At 36.2% G+C, this 20105-nt stretch overlaps 4 protein-coding genes across 4 annotated transcripts; 3 read left to right on the top strand and 1 right to left on the bottom strand.

Annotated features, from left to right (window-relative positions):
* The first annotated feature begins 6154 nt into the window (after positions 1-6154).
* On the top strand, positions 6155-7895 carry LOC140822365 (pentatricopeptide repeat-containing protein At2g18520, mitochondrial-like). The gene has a single exon (XM_073183120.1). The coding sequence runs from the start codon at positions 6360-6362 to the stop codon at positions 7590-7592; it is 1233 nt and encodes a 410-aa protein (XP_073039221.1). The 5' UTR covers positions 6155-6359; the 3' UTR covers positions 7593-7895.
* Positions 7896-8559: 664 nt separating this feature from the next.
* Positions 8560-11741, top strand: LOC140822368 (persulfide dioxygenase ETHE1 homolog, mitochondrial-like). Its single transcript, XM_073183121.1, is given in 10 exon segments — positions 8560-8908; positions 8911-9039; positions 9688-9816; positions 9949-10056; positions 10249-10383; positions 10833-10874; positions 10969-11028; positions 11115-11168; positions 11325-11349; positions 11445-11741. Coding segments are annotated over 10 exon segments (891 nt in total). The 5' UTR covers positions 8560-8803; the 3' UTR covers positions 11549-11741.
* A 623-nt stretch (positions 11742-12364) lies between these two features.
* LOC140822369 (chlorophyll a-b binding protein 8, chloroplastic) lies at positions 12365-13519 on the top strand. Its single transcript, XM_073183122.1, has 3 exons — positions 12365-12584; positions 12682-12743; positions 12818-13519. The coding sequence occupies exons 1-3, from the start codon at positions 12444-12446 to the stop codon at positions 13431-13433; spliced, it is 819 nt and encodes a 272-aa protein (XP_073039223.1). The 5' UTR covers positions 12365-12443; the 3' UTR covers positions 13434-13519.
* A 1134-nt stretch (positions 13520-14653) lies between these two features.
* Positions 14654-19202, bottom strand: LOC140822352 (subtilisin-like protease SBT5.3). The gene is made up of 11 exons (XM_073183102.1): positions 19002-19202; positions 18777-18886; positions 18578-18675; positions 18322-18486; positions 17014-17122; positions 16379-16913; positions 16193-16290; positions 15861-16106; positions 15664-15778; positions 15379-15592; positions 14654-15298 (listed from the first exon to the last, which is right to left on the bottom strand). The coding sequence occupies exons 1-11, from the start codon at positions 19089-19091 to the stop codon at positions 14763-14765; spliced, it is 2316 nt and encodes a 771-aa protein (XP_073039203.1). The 5' UTR covers positions 19092-19202; the 3' UTR covers positions 14654-14762.
* Positions 19203-20105: the final 903 nt, after the last annotated feature.

Here is a 20105-nt window from a genome sequence, read left to right as displayed (position 1 = left end):
TATATCTCAAGCTTGAAAAATCTTTTAGATCAATTTTTAAGTGATAACATCATCGGATAATCTTTTGCAAGTAGTGGCGAAGTAAAAAATCTAATATTATCTGAGTAATTTTTTTTTAAAATACAAAATAATACATGTCTATCTATCGCATTGCAATTAGATTTTTTGAGTAAAATATTAATTTAACTGGATTCTTTTTTTTCTTTTTTTACTTAGACTACCTGAGCTAAATACAATTCAGGACCAATTCTAAAACGTCACAAATCCGTATATGTACGGTCCAGATATAAGCTAACAAAACCAAAAGATCAAACAATTCAACTATTTTTAAGATATCTTGTTGGATACGTTTATATTGTATATTTTTCAAATTGAGCATTTGACATCATCATATGCGTCATTGAGTCGCTATTAAAGTTATTAAACACGTCACACAATTCAATCCATATCAAAAAATAAATAAATCAAAGCTTGTGTTAGAATAATATATGTAAATATTAAATGGCATGAAATAAGCTCATTACTCACAAGTCAAATAAAGCATTTTGTTGAATTCAGCGATCATATGAATTGACTCAATAATTCACTTTTTTTATAATTAAATTATTATGGTCAGCAGTCAATTAATTAATTAACGAGATAATAATAAAACATTATATTCCCTATAAAAGCTGCGCTACTTGAAGTAAAATGCTGTGAACTGATCTTCACCCCTTGTACCCAAACAGAACATCGACACTATGTTTAGCTGCCTATGCCCACGACCGCGAAGATCTCGTCCACCAGCGCCGCCGAATGTCTTTAAAGAAAATAAGGGAAAGCCCGCCTACAATTGGGCCCAACCGCCTCGAAGATCTCGTCCACCAATGCCACGGAATGTCTTTAAAGAAAATAGGGGAAAGCCCGCCTACAACTGGCCTCAACCGCCTTCCATATATGCTTCTATTTACAACAAAAAGAGAACTGAAAAGTCTGTTAAAAATGACAAAAAGGATAAAAGTTATGCCGATAGGGTGGAAACAAGTGTTTTTGTTGCCAGCAATTCACAAGGTTGTTTTTGCGGTGACGGTGACGGTGGCAGTGGCAATGGCGGCGGTTGCGGTTGCGGTTGCGGTGGTTGTGGAGGTTAATAGATATTTGACCTGCAAGAATGTATTACTAGGTAAACAGTTTTTGGATTTGTAACTTGTTTGATTTTGGGTTTTTTTAATTAAATTTTTTAATGTTGGTTTTGATAAAATAATTTATTTATTTATTTTTTGTCTAATTGCTGACGTCAGACTGAAAATATAATGTCCGGTTACTCGTACAAATGATAATAATGTGTTTATGTAATTTATTATATAGTTATTTAGCTCATTATGTTTTTGTTGATTGACATATTGATATAGAGATTGAATATGATTTCTAGATTGTCAATAGTGTATTGAGAATGAATATGTGTCTAGATAATGATACTAAGATGTGTAAGTAAAAGTAGTGTAATGGAATTTGGTAGGAAATGAGATGAAAATATGGCTGTTTTTACGGGTTTTAGCATAATGATTTGAATATTTATCCAAATTATATGAGGCCACAACCATTAGAAAGCTAAGATATAATGCTACAACTTTCATGTTTCAGATTTTGTCCAAATCATTGTGCAAGACAAGCCAAAAGCGCCTCGATGTGTGTCGTGTGTATCATTATTCTTACAATGACATATTTTGGTAGATTGAGTATAACTTTTACCTCAGACCTCGAAATGGTATGAAATCAATTGGAGATGCAAGCAAAGACATAGTGCTACAACTTTCATGTTTACCACATTTTCAAATTATGATAAAAGCTAAGATATAATGCTACAACTTTCATGTTTCAGATTTTGTCCAAATCATTGTGCAAGACAAGCCAAAAGCGCCCCGATGTGTGTCGTGTGTATCATTATTCCTACAATGACATATTTTGGTAGATTGAGTATAACTTTTACCTCAGACCTCGAAATGATATGAAACAATTGGAGATGCAAGCAAAGACATAGGACTACAACTTTCATGTTTACCACATTTTCAAATTATGATAAAAGAGACGTTTCTGGAGCAATCTTTGACAAGTATGCGTGCAGGATCATAAGCGCCCACACTGGGGCGGTCATGTTCGACCGCCCTAGCGCCCTTGTACCAACTTTTAGGTGTTTATACAGTAGGGATCGCGCCGGGGCGGCCAAACTTAACCGCCCTTATGCGAAAGTGTGCGTTCCAAACTCGATTTTTATGGTTTAAAACTCTAGGGATTGATTTGTTTAACCATCATTATCATTTCTGCAATCAAACTCACGGTAGAACCAAGGAAGAAAGCAAGGGTTTCACTTCTTTCTCTCAAATTCTCCACAACCAACCATCTTTAGCTTGAATTGAAGTTAGAAGCGATATGATAACAGAATTTTCCGCATAAAGAATTAAGTTCTCTCTCTCTTTGGGGAGCTGATCTGCTATCGAAGGAAATTTCATTTTTTTACTACTCAAAAATATATACAATTTGGATACTCCGAACAGTCTTGAGTCCCTAAGGGGGAATAACTAAGACGACACAAAAGCTGTTACGCCATTGTATGTTCAGGTTTATGCTATGTATACCATAAGAAGGGATTTGAGCTATGGAATTGATGAATATGTACATGTTTTGACAGTTTAGAAGCACAAAAATAGCACCTCACACCGTGTTTTTGCTAGGAAAGTGTAAGTTGGCATGTTCTTGAAGTAATACATGAGTAATATTACGTATTTCAAATGCTTCCCATTGTTTATTGATATATGTACATTGTTAGTATGTTTATTGATGAAAATATAGCACCATAGTCCATTGTTATTTATTAAATATGAAAGCAACTCCTGAATATTGAAGATATATGCTATGTCATGAACATGAATATGAAAGTAAAATGACCGATTTTTATATAATATAAAGCTTGTTGACATCATTTGTGGTTTTAAGTCCACCAAACCTATTGGCCAGTATATGTTCATGGGGGCGTGGGGTTGTCAAAGGCGCGTCCTGTCGTCCAACACAGTAGTAGCTATATAATAAATCAAACACAATAGTACAAGTCAACTAATATGTATGTTCTTTCTACGCATATTGATATGTATAAGTGCCAACTTATTGAGTTTTATAATACATATTTGACCTGCAACAATGTATTACTAGGTAAAACTGTTTTTGGATTTGTAACTTGTTTGATTTTGGGTTTTTGTTTATTAAATTTTTTAATATTGGTTTTGATAAATAACTTTTAATTTTTTATTTATTTTGGTTTAATTGTTGACACGCGTCATCAAAAAATACTAACTTGACATCGAAAGAACATACGTGACATCGCTAAATGCTAGCTTGTCATATATCATATAAGCAATCAGACCAAATTAACTGAAAATTAAAAATTAGTATATCAAAACAAAAGTTTGAAAATCTAATTACAATCTAAAATTGCGCAAATTAATTGACCCAAAAAATTATTTTTCCTTTTTAACACACATCTACTTAATATCGTTTTCGGTTGGACTTCATAATTATTTCGACTTACGTATTTAGGTATTATTATTATTCATGGACATCAGCTTGCGCCTTCAACTAGTGGGAAATTTATTTAATCTATAATAGCTTGTATTAGACTTGATATATTGTTATCAATTTGTAAATAAAAATGCGAAAATTTTAAATTTTATTACATATATTATGTAAAACTATCTTTCTAAATATAATACAAATTAAGCTCTCTTTATGCAGGCCTAATCAACGACGTATGTTCAAATCTATGCACTAGGTTCCCCCCCTTTAATAAGAGTGAGAATTATATCTAAATTACGGGTAGATGAGATCCTACTTATGTGAGTACTACCCTCACTTCATTTCAATGGGTAAGATCTTGTCATACATACAATTTCCAAAAAAAAGTGGGTCCTATTGCATGGACAAATCTTGATCATTCATCCTATCATGAGGCAATGCCCACATGGGTAAGATGAAATAAACCCTAAATTACTTGTACGTTGAACTCAATATTTCATAGATATTTGAGACGTCAATTTTATCACAAATCAGTTATCTTTTTTCTCATAAATTTCAAAGTTTATTAGAATATGAAATCGAAATTTTTCTTTAAATTGGTTAGCTTTGATTCTTCTTGATTAATTATTCTGTATGAATCTTTGATACCCAATTTCCTTAACGTGAATATTGATTGAGTACTTCTTTAAACTTTTCAAAATTTATTTAATGGGGTCTTTGAAAAAAGAATGTACAAATTTTGACTTCTGACTATTATTCGTCTTTATTATAAATGAATGTATTTATAAGTCACCTTTTTTTGTAATTAAATAACAATTGTCAGCAGTCAATGAATTCAATTAACGTGGATAATCAAGGTCTCGTCATTACGTTACGAAAATTAAAACATCTTTAAGAATGGGGGAAACGAAGAAATTATATAAAAACAGAGGATATTTTGGATTTCAAAAGTCACGAAGAAGAGTACTAGTAAAGATAATTGATAATATTCTTTTTAAATACTGATATTTAAAAAAAATCATGGATGTTAAAAATAAAAGTTTGAAATTATTGAATGTTGAAAATAAGAGTTGTAAATATTGAAAATTAGTGTTTGATGATGTATGTAATGATTTATTTATTTTTGGATTATTTCTAAAAAAAATCTAAATAGTTATCTCAATTTGTGAAGAAAACACACAATTGAGTAGACAAAATTTTATAAAATATATAATTTAATATATTTTTATCGTAAATTTGAGATTTTTACATTTTTATCGTAAATTTTTAATTTCAACTTACAGAGATTTTACAAACACATATTAGACTTCCACCAAACAGATATCCTTTTATCTAATTATCTTATCCTTCGTACATATTAGACTGCCGACACAATTTCTTGAAAACAATATCCATAATAACAATGGCATTAATATTGTAGGGGCATTGCAAGACAATACGAAGACTGCTTTAGTTCAAAATTTCAGGACCAATTGAATATGTCATTCTTGGTTGCACATGAATGGTGGGATCATCCTCACTAGCATCGCACATGGCCATTGCTTCGACTCTAAAATTCAAATATCGATTACAAAAAAGTTTATTAAAGTCGAAGCCCTGTATAAATAGGACACTCTCCTTTGAAAGGTGAAACCCGTGCTCTGATACCAGTTAAGATTGGAACTTGACCTAACTCAACCCCAAAAGCTAGGCTCAAGGAGGGAGGATTGTCCAAGCCATATATGCCACTCAAAGGTTATTTATCTAACCGATGTGGGACATTAGACTACTCCTCTGAAAGATGCATGCGTACAATAACCGGTTAAATTTATCTTGTTCTCCCTGTTCATTTCAATCTTGAGGCTTAGACCATCCACTGCATCTAGATATAATTGGAATGGCCACGGTATCTGAAATCTGTGGTTCGAGCACTACTATTGCAGACTCAAGTTCATGATTTGAACAGTAACATACTCGACGATTCTTCTTCAATTGCTGATGACTTTACTGGAAGAGTGCCCGAAGTGGAAGACGGAGACGACGAAAAAGTTGGGAATCGTGATTCAGTCTCTTGAAGTTGAGATTACTGATCAAGAATCGTGTTTGGAGACCAATGTTAATTCTGATGATCGCATGGAGGATGATATACAGCAAATGGATGTATATAGCTTCTGTTCTACATCACCCGATCATCTTGATTTTGAATGGATTGATGAGGAGATGGATTATTATTATTATTATTATTGTCCTAATGATTACATGGCTGGTTCTTTTATGTGTTGTTTTGGAGATAACATGGAAAATATGAATGATTTTGTGGGATTGAGGGATTATTCGCTTGTTTCATATGGGATTGGCGTTGTGGAAGAGGATGCTTACTGGTGGTTTATGGCAGTAGATTAACCCTTTACGCGTTTACAATTTAACAATCTAGCTGAAAATCGATTAAATGTGCTTTTTTTTACCTTCTTTACTGCAAAAGATTGGAAAATATTTATGTATGGGCATCTTTCTTTCTTAATTACTATCCGGCTTATTAAGATTAAAACACATACCCCCATCATTTATTTGATTAAAAACCTCGGACCTATTGCTGTAAAACAATAATTTTCATAATCTAAACTTGGAGAACTTGACTCAAGTCCCGATTTTAACAGTCCATAAAAAAACAATTTTTTTTCTATAGGCCGAGTCCTTTTTTAATTAATAGATATTTAAAGAAATCCCGACTCATCAACCTGCTAAAAAGTATTTGTGAGTTTGCTGGTGTAATAAAGACAATTTGCTTGTGAAGTTTATTGGGTATTTTGTGAAGCATTTCAAAATATTCTGCAATGATAGGCAGAATAGGGTGCCTCAAATCAAATGCGGAGAGTATGAGTTACAGATTGAAAATGCATCAGCCCATCTCCAGATTCTCATTCCTTTCCTCAATTCGAAATCTTTCGCTCTTCTTCCGTCAGTTTAGCGATAAGAGTTGTGTTCCTCCCGATCTCCTCAAACACAAAGACTGGCTGAGCCAGCCTCAAGTCATCAGGATTTTCAACAACATCAAAGACCCCCGTCTCATCTTCCCACTCTTCATTCAACTCTCCAACCGCAAAGACTACAATCCCACCGAATCCCTCTACTCTACGGTCATCCATAAGCTCGCGGATGCCGGTGACTTTGATGGGGTCGAAGCTCTGATGCAAAGAATCAAGCTTGAGAGGAGATGTCGACTTTCTGATGTGTTGTTCCGTGACGTGATCAAGATTTACGGCCACTCTGCTGGTAGGATAAACAAAGTCATCGAAACCCTTTTCGATATGCCAAATTACAAGTGCTGGCCAAGCGTGGTCACGTTTAATTGCGTGTTGAATATGCTGGTTTCGACGAAACAGTTCGAGTTTGTTCATGAGGTTTATGCACGTGCTCCGACCTTGGGGGTGGAGGTTGATGCCTGTTGCCTGAATATCATCATAAAAGGGCTCTGCGAGTGCGGGAAGATTGAGGCTGCCCTCAATGTGCTCGATGAATTTCCAAAGCAGAAATGCACGCCTAACGTGAGAACCTTTTCGACCATAATGCATGGCTTGTGCGAGCTTGGGCGTGTGGATGAGGCATTTACTTTGTTGGACAGGATGGAATCGGAGGGGGTGGAGGTGGACTCGATTGTGTTTAACATATTGATCCTAGGATTAAGAAAACGAAAGAGATTTCAAGAAGGGATGAAACTTTTTGACAGGGTTACGGTCAAGGGATGCGAGCCGAATTCTGGAACTTATCAAGAGGTGTTGTACTGTTTTCTTGATGCAAAGTGCTTTGTTGAAGCCAAGAATTTTATGCAAAATATGATTAAGAAGGGAATAAATCCGAGTTTTGAGTCTTACAAGTTGGTGATAAAGGGATTTTGTCGTCAGAATATGGTGGAAGATGTGGAATGGTCATTGAAGCAAATGGTAGGGCATGGATTTGTGCCAAAAATGGGAATGTGGAAACAAATTGTTAGGTGTGTGATATCTAATGGGGTTGGCATCGATACTGAATGGGAATGTGTCTCTTTTGATGAGATAATTGGGTCTTGATTTTGGAGGGCTAGCCACTCCCGTAAAGAGCTGATTAATTGATTCTCATGGGACGAGTGAACTCATATAACCTATGATTGAATAGTACAATGCATGTATCTTTGACGATGAATTTTGTGGACAAGTTTGAAGCAATCATAAACTCTCTTAGTTACATTTTACAAGATTCTCTTGACACCACTCCTGTTTGACTTCAGGGAGTAATCAGTTAATGGGATAGTATCGGTGCAACTTCTCAAAGTCAACTGTAAGCTTCCACTTGAAGATTCTTATGAGTTATCCCACGAGTTTCCATGAGTTTGGATGAAGGTATTCTTCATGCTCCAGTTGACGAGTTGGCTTGCAAAAAAAAAAAAAGAAAAGTGACATTTTTTTTCATTCTTTACAACCGAAAAAACTACACTCACTACGGCAATTTTTTTGGCAAAAAATATGCTGTCCGTTTTAAGCTTTCAAGTTTCAAATATGCATTGTTTATAGGAAAATATAATTTCTCTCAATTTACACAATTCTGTATGTTTGTGTTTATGAGGTCGGAACCAGGTCAGAGAAATATTTAGGTAATATTAATAAATAATGTTGTGATTAGTAAAATATATGAATAAGATGCCTAGCCAAACACTTAATTAAAAATATTGATAATGTTATGATGGCTTATCAAGCCAATTAAACAAGAGTGAGTCTTATGTGAGAGACGAGTCAACCTATCCATATTCACAATAAAAAGTAATACTCTTAGCATAAAAAGTAATATTTTTCATGAGTGATCGAAATAGGAGATCCGTCTCACAAATACGACCCGTGAGACCATCTCACACAAGTTTTTGTCATTAAACAAAGCGTCACCTCGTTTGATAAAATAAAATAAAAATCAAGAATATTATGTGAAAACAGTCGTTTCACTAACCAATTTTGGTTTTATTAAGAAATATTTTCCCACCGAATTCATCCAAACAAAGCGCAAAGGAGGCGCGCAACACTAGGTGCGATGGCTAACGTTGCCACGGTGTCTCCTAATAACGTCAACTACCAATCACATCACCCCAGTTCATCACACATCAATTTCCACTCCCGATCAACACCAAAACATCCTTAACCGCGACAAATTAATGCACGTCACCGATTAAAAAAATTCGAGCAACCATCTCTTTACATTGATATGGTCGTCGATTTGTGTTATTAAATCGAAATTCCACCTTTCAGAACAAGAAATGCTTCTGAATCTCCGGGTTTTCCAATTCTCTGCTGTGTTTTTCGCTCCGAAACCGCAAAAGAAAGCTTTTTTCCCCAAGGTTGTAGCGTTTACCGCGAGTGTCGATCATCTCCAATGGGGTCAGCCTCTTATGTGACGTCGTCTGCTTTGATTTTTCGTCAGATGTTCGAGAAGGAGTCGTGCACTTACACTTACCTTCTCGCCGATGCTTCTCATCCTGATAAACCTGCCCTTGTTAGTTATCATCACATCTTAGTTTCTTCTTGTTTAAATTTGCGGTTTATGTTTACATTCTTTATTCTATTGGCCATGTTCTATCTTAGTAATGTTCATGTGGGTTCTGGGGTTTTTTTTTATGTCTGTTTAATGAATTTTGACGTCGTTTGATGTAATAGCTTATTGTTGGGATTGGGGTATTTTTTATACATTTATACATGTTCGATCCTTTTATTCAGTGGAATGCGAGCCTTGGATGAAAGTTGTTTGCTTTTTCCAATCAAGGTTGCTTAATCAGCTTCTTATCTATCTAATGTTGACATGATGACACCACTCTTGAATTTATTATACTTTTCTCTCTAGAAAGCAGAAGCCAGTTGATATTCTTAGGTATTTTTCTTTTAAATTATGAATATATATTGAAATTTCCCTGCTAAAGCTATGTGTTGATTTCTGTCATCAAATTATTCAAATGTTTTGCGCTTGTGTGTATGAGAATTAAAATGGGTTAGACTGTTCCTTAACTTTCGATTCATCGGGAACGATCCAGTGTATTGATAATTGGAGACTTATTTTGTTGTGTGACAACAATGGTCTTTTTATTTGTGGTTTTTACACTGCAATGAGGCCTTCAGAATGAACTGACGCAAACTTCTCTGTAAACAGTTGGTTGACCCTGTGGACAAGACAGTTGATAGGGATCTTTCTGTGGTGAAAGAGTTGGGTTTAAAGCTTATTTATGCAATCAATACACATGTACATGCTGATCATGTCACTGGCACCGGCTTGCTTAAGGTTACTTTTTCTCTTCTTGATGGCGGTGGTGCTGGTTTTTGAATTTTGAATATATTTTGCATTTTTTTTTTATGATGATTCAATATTATTTGATTGTATTCTAACTTATTTATTTTTCTGTTGTGGCTATAGAGTAAGGTTTCTGGACTACAATCCATCATCTCTAAAGCAAGCAATGCAAAAGCGGACCTATTTGTTGAACCTGGTGATAGAATCTCATTTGGTGATCTCTTTCTAGAGGTACCGAAAGGAACTTGAGCTATTCAAATTAGATTTACCAATCATACTACTGAATAGAATAAGTTGACATATGACTTCATCGACCTGTTAATGTAACCTATGTAATGTCCTTGTGAAATCCTGCATTTCGATTCTTTATGATGCATTTGATTATCCTCATGTTGGCTGCATGATTTATATTATCTTTCACAGGTTCGTGCTACACCAGGTCATACGCAAGGTTGTGTGACTTATGTCACGGGCGAAGGACCTAATCAGCCACAACCAAGGATGGCTTTCACTGGTGATGCTTTATTGATACGTGGATGTGGTAGGACAGATTTTCAGGTATTATCTTCTTCAGGAGAGACCCATTACTCCAAATTTTGTTCATTATGTCATTTTTCATAGGGGAACTCAAGTAACAAATTTTCTTTGTCTAAAACCCTTAAACATGTAGGTTCCTTTTCTAAAGATGTGGAGATAATTATTGGATAGAAATTTCATCTCCTTATAAGTTGGAAATTATGACTCACAAAGTATTTGAGGTTAACCCTGGGTGCATAAAATAGTTCCGATTCTATGTGGCAATTGTAAGTCTCTGGTCAGAGTCGCATCAGTTAAGACATATGAAAGCCTTAAAGATTGATGGAACACGTGGAAAGTCGATCACAAAGTTATCCTCAATCAGTCTCTTTATCCTTTCTCTGGAGAAAATTTTTGTCAGCCAAATTTGATTCTATATTTTATGTTGTATTTAAAGCTCTGGTATTCAACTCCCATTACTTTTTCCACAGGGTGGCAGTTCCGAGCAGCTTTTTAAGTCGGTTCATTCCCAGGTAAGGATAAATAAATCATAAGATGAACATAATTTTATGAATTTAAACACTCCAAAGTTCCCACATGCATTCTAAAGTTTTTATTCCAAAACAGATCTTTACATTGCCTAAAGACACATTGGTATACCCTGCTCATGACTACAAGGGGTTCTCTGTAAGTGACCATGAAAGACCTAATCGCTCCTCTGTCTTGGGCACACAAATAACTGAAGTTGCTTATGCATACTCAATGATTTTTAGGTGAGTACTGTGGGAGAAGAGATGGTGCACAACCCCCGCCTAACGAAAGATCGGGTAACTCTAATCTATTTTCCATTTTTGCGATGCCAACTTGTTGACATGTCAAAGATTTCTCACACATAAAAAACGTTATCAGGTGACAACTTGTGAAATTCCCATTTAAATTTATTTCACCAATAAATTGTGATACCTATATATGTTCTTTTGCAGGAAGCATTCATAAATATAATGGCGAGTAAGTATTGGTGGTACAAATGCTCAAAACTGAAGTTCAAATAGATTCGTTGTAACACTTTGTTGCTGATATATAATTCACTCTGTTTTACACAGATTTAAACCTGTCGTATCCAAAGATGATAGACATAGCAGTTCCTGCTAACATGGTTTGTGGGTTGCAAGACGTCGAATCCAAATGCTCCCAATCTATCTCTTAGGTGTGGAGAACGTGTAGGATCAGAGAACAAGAGAACCTCATAATGCAGGACCAATATGTCGAATAAATTGGTGGGTTGTTCTGAAATGTTGTACTTTCAGGAGCTCAATTAAATGGATTTCGAAAAGAAATTATGAAGTGAATTGCGCTTATCCTCTATTAATTTTATTTCAAGTTTAGCTTCTCTGCTTTCATATCATCAAGTTCCAAATGCTCGTCTACTTTTGTTGGGGATGATATCATAGGATTTTACAAGTAGTTCACTCTAATGTCTGAAATTAAAATTAAAAATTATCTAAAAAATTAGAATCTGCTGGATGAAGTAAAATTGATAAGATGCTAATAACCGATCATTATAGCTTTTTAATACAATACACTTTCTCTTTCAAATATATATGTACGTTTCTTTTTCACAAAGGTTGATGAAGTTAATAGAAGTAGCAATTACACAAATGACTTTCCAATTTTATCATTGTTTAATCATTATATAAATGATTTGTTTTTTTTTTCCGTTAGTTAGTTAATTTACAAGGCCTAAACTAAATAGAAATATAATAGAAAAAGAATAGAAGCAATGTGGATAGATTTGAATACAAAACGACCCAAACCAGGTGGGCTATGGAGGGCTTATTCAAAAGAATCCATGGTTATCTGCAATCCAAGCGGACATGCCAGCTGTACCATTTCCATTGGACAACAGATACTAACTCTATCCACCGATTTCGTAACTCGTGTGTGCACCACAGTTTCAAGATCTTTATATGTCCCACATATATCCAGTTGGCTTGCTTTGATTGGTCCTCATTCCGTTTTGTCATCATTCTTTGGTGCTACTAATTCTTCTTCTGTGAGAATAGCCAACTAAAAATCCTGTGTCCAAGTAAGAAAAACAGAGAATGGCAACACAGGCGTTGGTCTCTTCATCATCAATCTGCGCCACCGCAGACGCAGCCAGGCAGATTTTTGGAGGAAGGTCAATCCAATTTTCAAGAAAGGTCTCATTTGTTGTCAGGGCCGAGGCTGCTCCTCCTGTCAAGGTATTTACAATACATCCACACACATAAACTCGCAAATATTCTTGAGTTTGTTGTGGAAAAGTTATTAATAGCTTTTGATTATGCGTTTTTATTTCAGCAAGGAGCAGACAGGCAACTCTGGTTTGCATCGAAGCAGAGTCTGTCCTACTTGGATGGAAGGTAAATTGTCTGTCAGTCTATTGATTTCTTTAGACCGGAAGTTGAAACTAATGGAAAAATTGGAACTGTTACAGTCTCCCCGGTGACTACGGATTCGACCCATTGGGGCTGTCAGACCCAGAAGGCACTGGAGGGTTCATCGAGCCCAGATGGCTAGCCTACGGAGAAATCATCAATGGCCGTTTCGCAATGCTAGGGGCAGTGGGTGCCATAGCACCAGAAATCCTAGGGAAAGCCGGCCTGGTTCCACCAGAAACAGCTCTCCCCTGGTTCAGAACAGGAGTCATCCCCCCGGCCGGAACATACAACTACTGGGCTGATAACTACACACTATTCGTTTTCGAAATGGCGCTGATGGGATTTGCTGAGCACCGAAGATTCCAGGACTGGTACAATCCAGGTTCCATGGGTAAGCAATATTTTTTGGGCCTGGAAAAGGGATTGGGCGGGTCGGGTGAACCAGCCTACCCTGGCGGCCCGTTTTTCAACCCGCTTGGATTCGGGAAGGATCAGAAATCTTTGAAGGATCTGAAGTTGAAGGAAGTGAAGAATGGAAGACTGGCCATGTTGGCTATCTTGGGTTACTTTGTCCAGGCTCTGGTGACGGGTGACGGCCCGTATGAGAACTTGCTGGCTCACTTGTCGGATCCTGTGCACAACAACGTGCTAACCAGTCTTAAATTTCACTAAGATTTTATGTCAATGTTAATGTGTTGTATTGCGTCTGATCATATGCAGAGTACTATTTGACAGAAGATGATTTTCGTTCATGCTTAGTTCTATCTTGTTGCCATACCAACCTCAAATTGGTGGACGAGCCATTTACAACAAGAGGATACTTTTATTCTTTATATATCAATTCATCGTTGAACTAAAACAATTTTTTTATATATTAAATGTTTCTTTTTAAGTGTTGGCCAAATTGAAACTGATAAACAGCAGAAGTAACGCTGAGCATTAGCAAAAAAGAAGCATGAAAGAAATCACATGAATTTCTCAACTGGGACGATTCCAGGAATATGGAATTTACTCGATGCGTTAGAACAACTCTTCTCGCATTAAATAAAGACATGAGCTTTTTATTTCTTTTACTTTTGATTATTTGAATTCATAATAATATTTATTTACCAATAATGTTATCTTTTGTGAAAGTGTACGTATGCATCCACTTAGATGATATATATTTACTATGTGGTCTTGGGTATTACAGGTTGCATGAGATGCGCAAAAGAATTTTGATGAAAAATCTTTGATTTTGGAAAGAAACTTACATTGATTTTGCTATATTACAAAACAAACTTGTAAATTAAATTTGGAAAATTTCATATATAGAATAGATTTTATTTTACAAAAATTTTCTTTTCGTTTTTTGAGAACCGAGCAATGATACATATAAGAAACTCATATTTTAGTTTTTGACCACTCAGATTATACGATCCCGTCCGGTTGGAAGGTGTTACCTGTTTTCACAGCAGTTCATTTAGACACTTCTCTTCACCCCAAGACCCCTCCAATTTAATCCCTGGAGATGGCTGGTAAATAAATATAATTTACTCTTTCAATTTTATTCACGTCTAATTTGCTAAACTTTGGATTTTTTTTATTTTTTATTTTTAAAAAGAAGTAAAATTTGGCATTTTTGTTCGTTAAATAATGGTTATTATACATATCTCTATTTTTGTCTCATTCAAGAGAGGCAAATTGTTCATATAACCATTTTTGTCGCTCCGTGGAAAGCACTTAGATTTTGGGTATTAAATTTGCATCAAAATAATATTTCATTTGTAATTTTCGAACAAATTTGCGTACTTCCATAAAAGTTTGGATCACTTTTTCTTCTTTAGAAATAGGAGATAGTTCAGTAACATAATAAGTCTCTTCACTTGGGTAACATTGAAAAAATGGGCTACTGAACAAGAAACGGAGATACATTCAGTACTGAACAACCATTAAAGAACAATTGCCTTAATTTCCCCAAAAAATAAAATTCCAGATAGAGATTAAATGTATAGATAAATCCTATAGTTTATTGACAACAATTGGACTCCTTACATAATGGTTACCATCGGACCATATCAGCTTCCCGAATACATAATTCCCAGCAACACCGGCTTCTTTCGCCTCCAAAACAACCTGGAAATCTTTCTCCTCACCAATTGTCTCGAACTTCAGAATATCTGGTTTAACTTGAACCGATATTCCAGGGGGGCTGCGGATACGAACTTTGTAAGTTGCTGGTGAACCTACATTCTTGACTCTTCTAGTTACTGTTACTGAACCATTGAGCTTAGGTACTGTGATTGAAGGGTAGTTCAAGTTGATGATGCTGGTAGGATTCGAGCACGTATGTGGTTTGTCAGAAAACAACCGGACTTGAGTTTTATTGTAGCCGAGGGCACACATGAAGTTCAAGTAGTCGTGGAGTCCAAGATCATACACTAGTCCAGGATCCATTGCTCGGTTCGGGTTAATATGACCTCCTCCGTAGCTGAATGGTGTAGCCTTGAAATGGGATGCATTTGTCAGCGGCTTCATTGTATTGTCAGCCGTTTTTGCTGCAGGGGAAACGGGCAAAGAAAATAATGAGATCAATTTTGATAAAACCAATTCTGTTCATGCATTTTTATGTAGTTACCGGTGGTCATTATGGCGGATTTTATAGCTGCAGGGCTCCAATTTGGATGGAGGGTTTTCAAGAGGCCGACAACCCCTGAAACATGAGGGCACGACATTGAAGTTCCCGAGACTGAATTGAACTTCACGCGTCGTTTATCAAAATCTTGATTTGTTGGTCCCTGAGCTTCCGTGTAGGCGGCTATGACACTCACTCCTGGAGCAGTGATATCAGGCTGAAACAACAGAAAAATGTATCACACCCTTTTCTATGGAAGGAAAGTTATGAAGTTTAATGTCAAAAAACCTTCAGAATTTCCGGTGTGATGGTGTTAGGGCCCTTGGACGAAAAGGCAGCCATGAATGGAGCTGGTTTTGTAACTAATTGTGTCCTGGGTCGTGTGATAGAAGCTACGCCAGACCTGCGGTAAGAATTGCTAAATGTTCATTTTATGCCTACAAAAAAGGCGATCCCAGATCTTGGATAAACCGACTAGTGCTAACCTCGTGGAATTAACGTAAGAAAAAACAGCAAGCCCATCTACATAATTGATATGTGAAGCGGGTAGGACATGAGGATCAGCAATAATTTCATAACCAGAAGCCTGGTTGTTGGCTAAAACCATTCCCACTGCTCCAGCTAAGGCCGCTTGCTGTCCTTTGTCCACCCTCGCATTATCTCCTCGTAGACAGACCAAGATTTTCCCCTTCACCTTTTCAGGATCCAGAGTTTCAGCTTTACAAAGAATCCTGGATCAATGTAAAATGATTTTACTATCAATTATCATTATAAACACTCTCCAACACGAGTAAAATAGGCATTTTTGCGCTCTTACGCCTGTTCAGCGGACACATTAGCAGCATTAGCAAATGCAGCAGAAATTATCGGGAAGAACTTATTCTTGGGCAGTGATTTAGTTGAAAGGCTCTCTCCCTGAAAACCAGAAATAATCTGATGTACTTTCACACTTAAACCAATCAAAAAATCTATCTTGAACTATCATCTCAGAAGAACCACTTACTCTGAAGCCCATATTGTTTCCAAGGAAAACATAACTAGGAAACTGGCGGTCCATGGTGCTTGCACCTACTGTAATCTGCCACGGCGCGACATTCGAAACCGTACCAGCACCAGGCCCTGAGTTACCAGCCGAACAAATAACAGTAATGCCATGTTTGACAGCATGAAACGACCCAATAGCAACACTGTCATTATAAAATGGTGCAGGATCTCCTCCCAGAGATACCGATAGCACATCTACTCTATCATGGATGGCTTTATCAAAGGCAGCCAATATATCTGCATCGAAGCATTCATTCCCTGCAACAGGTGGCCAGCACACCTTGTAAGCTGCCACTCTAGCTTTCGGTGATCCGCCCTTTGCTGTTCCATTTCCATACCCAAAAACATTTGCTCCAGCCACAAAATTACCACCAGCAGTTGATAATGTGTGTGATCCGTGACCTTCAGTGTCTCGAGGTGTCTTGAATGTCGAATTTAGGGGCCCTACGGCTGCACCATATCCTTTGTTGAAGTATCTGGCTCCAATGAGCTTCCTTCACGCAGACGAATAATACTTTCAAGTATTCTTTCTCTCATTTCAATGTTCTTTTTATTGTAGCAGATTTACAAGATAAGCGCAAATAACAGTAATACCTGTTGCAGCGAAAGCTGGGATCCAAGCCACGTTGGCAAGTTCCTTTCCATTTTGATGGAACAGGTCCAAATCCATCATCACTAAAGCTCTTTGATTCTGGCCATGCACCTGGTTTATTGAGTAAAGAATTAAAGTTAATTTTGATGGTTCATATTAACATTTGTTATAAACGAAAAACCATTTCGCAATCCTTTTGTTCATGTTACTATATGCACCTTATTTTTCTAGGTAACTGAAACACCAAAACTAGGAGAACAAGCAGAGACATTCGTCCTCAGAACAAATGTAAAATTGCAAGTTTTAGGTAACTGAAGATATAATCGTAAACTTTTAACTATTTCCTCAGTGACCTTACTTCTTTGGGCTCACTTTTCTATAAAACGAATGGGATGTTTCTTTCTTAATAGTAGTGCTCATTAGCTGTGAAAAGTTCAATTTGAAACTTTAGAGTAAAATTATGCATGGACTTTGTGGTGATATGCATGATTTGTACATAATCTATTGAAATTCAGTTGGGAACTTGACTGTACAGCAAAATATACGTCGTTCATAATGCAATAACATGATGCAGTAGGAGGGAAAATATTCCTTAATACACTTTCTTTTCGGATAGATCAACCTTTTTAATCAAATTACGAGGTCAACATTGACTATTTTAAGCAACAAAATTTGCTTGTTGTCCCCAGTGCAAGTAGCTGGTTAGGAAATCAACTGCAAAGAGGTTAGTTGCGCATATGCACTAGAAGGAGGAGCTAGACTGTTGCTAAATCGAATCACTTTTAGTCGTCCGTATGGCCCGCTTCCATGTTAAATTAGTGAGCCTAGGGACTGGACCACTGGACGACCCCCCCCCCCCCCCCCCCCACCACCCCCCACACCACATGTTCTCATTGTTATTATTATCTGGGGGCCAATGATCCAGATGCAGGGAGGTGATATCCAGATTGTCTTCCACATGTGGATGGTCAACATTGACTATTTTAAGCAAGAAGATTTGCTTTTTGTCCCTAGTGCAAGTAGCTAGTTAGGAAATCAACGGCAAAGAGGTTAGTTGAGCATATGCACTAGGAGAAGGAGCTAGATGCAGGGAGGTGATATCCAGATTGTCTTCCACAGTGTTTCAGATGTGGATGGCGAAAAATATAAAATAGTCTCAGAACCAAACAAAAAACTACAGAATCGAAGATAAGGGCGAATTTTTGGATAATTATTATAATCAAGAATACTATTTCATGAACATAATAAGTTTTATAAGATTTTCATATATATCAAGAAAAATCAAAAGAAGCACAAGATTGAAATCCAACCAGTATCAAGATTTCCTATGATGGTATCTTCACCAAGTCTGGCCTTCTTCCATATCAAACTAGAGCTTATTTCACCATTTCCTTCGAGGCCCATAAAATCCCATGATCTGGTTGTGTGCAATTTCTTTCCTTGATTTAAGAACACCGACACAACATCTGGATGCCCTGAAAAGCAAGCAATATATATGATGCTGAATACTTTCACTTGCCGTTAGAAACTGAATAAGATAAGAGCAAATTAAACAATCACAGTTACTCGATATTTGGGTCGCTTCTTCCTCTCCGAGATATGCTGCGAATCCATTAATGTGTCTGGTGTAAGAGTAGAAAATGGCACTTTTGGCCCTCTCACAGCTGTGGTGAAACACAAGGTAGAAGATAAGATATAATATCAAGAAAATGAAGTTGATTAAATAAAATCTCCCTTAAATTCTCACAAGTTAACTTTAATTTACCTGCCCAAATATGATCCAAGAAACTCATAATGAGACTGTTTTACTCTGTCATAGTCGGTGGGTGTCGCTTCTGCTCCATGGGAATGAGCTCCTAAGTACACCACATATGACTATATATTGCAAAGAATCAAGAAAAAACTATCAAAGTGCTTACACTTATGCCAGTGTATTGTTATTAGCAACTACTAATTATATATGAATGTAATGGAGAATATAAATGCTTACCTTTTTGTGGGCAAATGTGGGTCTAAGTAATAGTGATAAAACTAGTGAGAGGAGAAGATAAGAAGTGGAAACAATATTGTGGCCTTTCATTGCTCTAAATTCCTAGAGTATAGCTGCTTTTTTTTTTTTAGGTTCCTTGTTTTTTTGAAATCTAAGCTTCCACCCTCCCCTTATTGCCAACTAAAGAAATAGTATGGATTCAAATCTTGATGTTCACTATTTAAAAGTTCTTCGAGGGAGAGGTTGACCGTTGACCCTTCAATGTGGAAAAGCTGGTGTGGATGTAATAAAATTAATAGCATTTTAACTAGGCATGTTAATCATGCCGGTTCCGGACTGGATTAAACTAGTTTCAGATTGTAGGGTGATGAAACCACATCAAACTTGTATGGTATATGATTGGATCGGTTTCGGATTTATTGAATTGGAAGTGTAACACAATCCAAAACCGAAATCGAATTTAAGTTAGATTGAAGTGTAATATAATATAGCAGTATCGAACATGTCCTGACCAATTTCGATACCAGATTAAACATATAAGATTAAAATAGTTCCCGATTCAGTTTGAAGCTATCTAATCCAATTCACTATTGGGGTTTGATTCAATTCAAGCCGGAATCAATTATGTTGGTTCTGGATTGAACTGGATAAAATCAGACCGACTTCTTGATCGGTTTGAATTTATTCAATCCATTAACCATGCTTAATTTTAACAATGCAAAAATCGTTGAAATTTTAAAATATACAACTCACAACATCGATTATGATTGTTTTTGGCAGACTTTTGTTAATGAAATAGAAAGTGCTAAATCTAGTTGCTAAGTGAAGTATGGTTGTTTTCATTTCATAAATATAGCTAAATATTAATTTGAACCTTATGTATTTTGGGTTCATTTCACTTCAATGCCCATGTTTATTGCTCCTTTGGACTGAAATATATTATGTTATGGTAATAACAATAATAAATATTATTGTATAAAAGCAAATTATCTACGCTGTGCTGATCAATTTATCGTTTCATCCACGAGAATTATATAATATTTTAATAAATTACAAAGATCCAAAAAAATTAGTAAGAACCCGAATTCAGGAGATGAGTGATGC

The sequence above is a fragment of the Primulina eburnea genome, unplaced genomic scaffold, assembly GCF_022965805.1.
Source record: "Primulina eburnea isolate SZY01 unplaced genomic scaffold, ASM2296580v1 ctg808_ERROPOS3000000+, whole genome shotgun sequence".
NCBI lineage: Eukaryota > Viridiplantae > Streptophyta > Magnoliopsida > Lamiales > Gesneriaceae > Primulina > Primulina eburnea.
The sequence above is the reverse complement of the archived record's forward strand: the minus strand, read 5'-3'. Positions and strand labels throughout refer to the sequence as shown.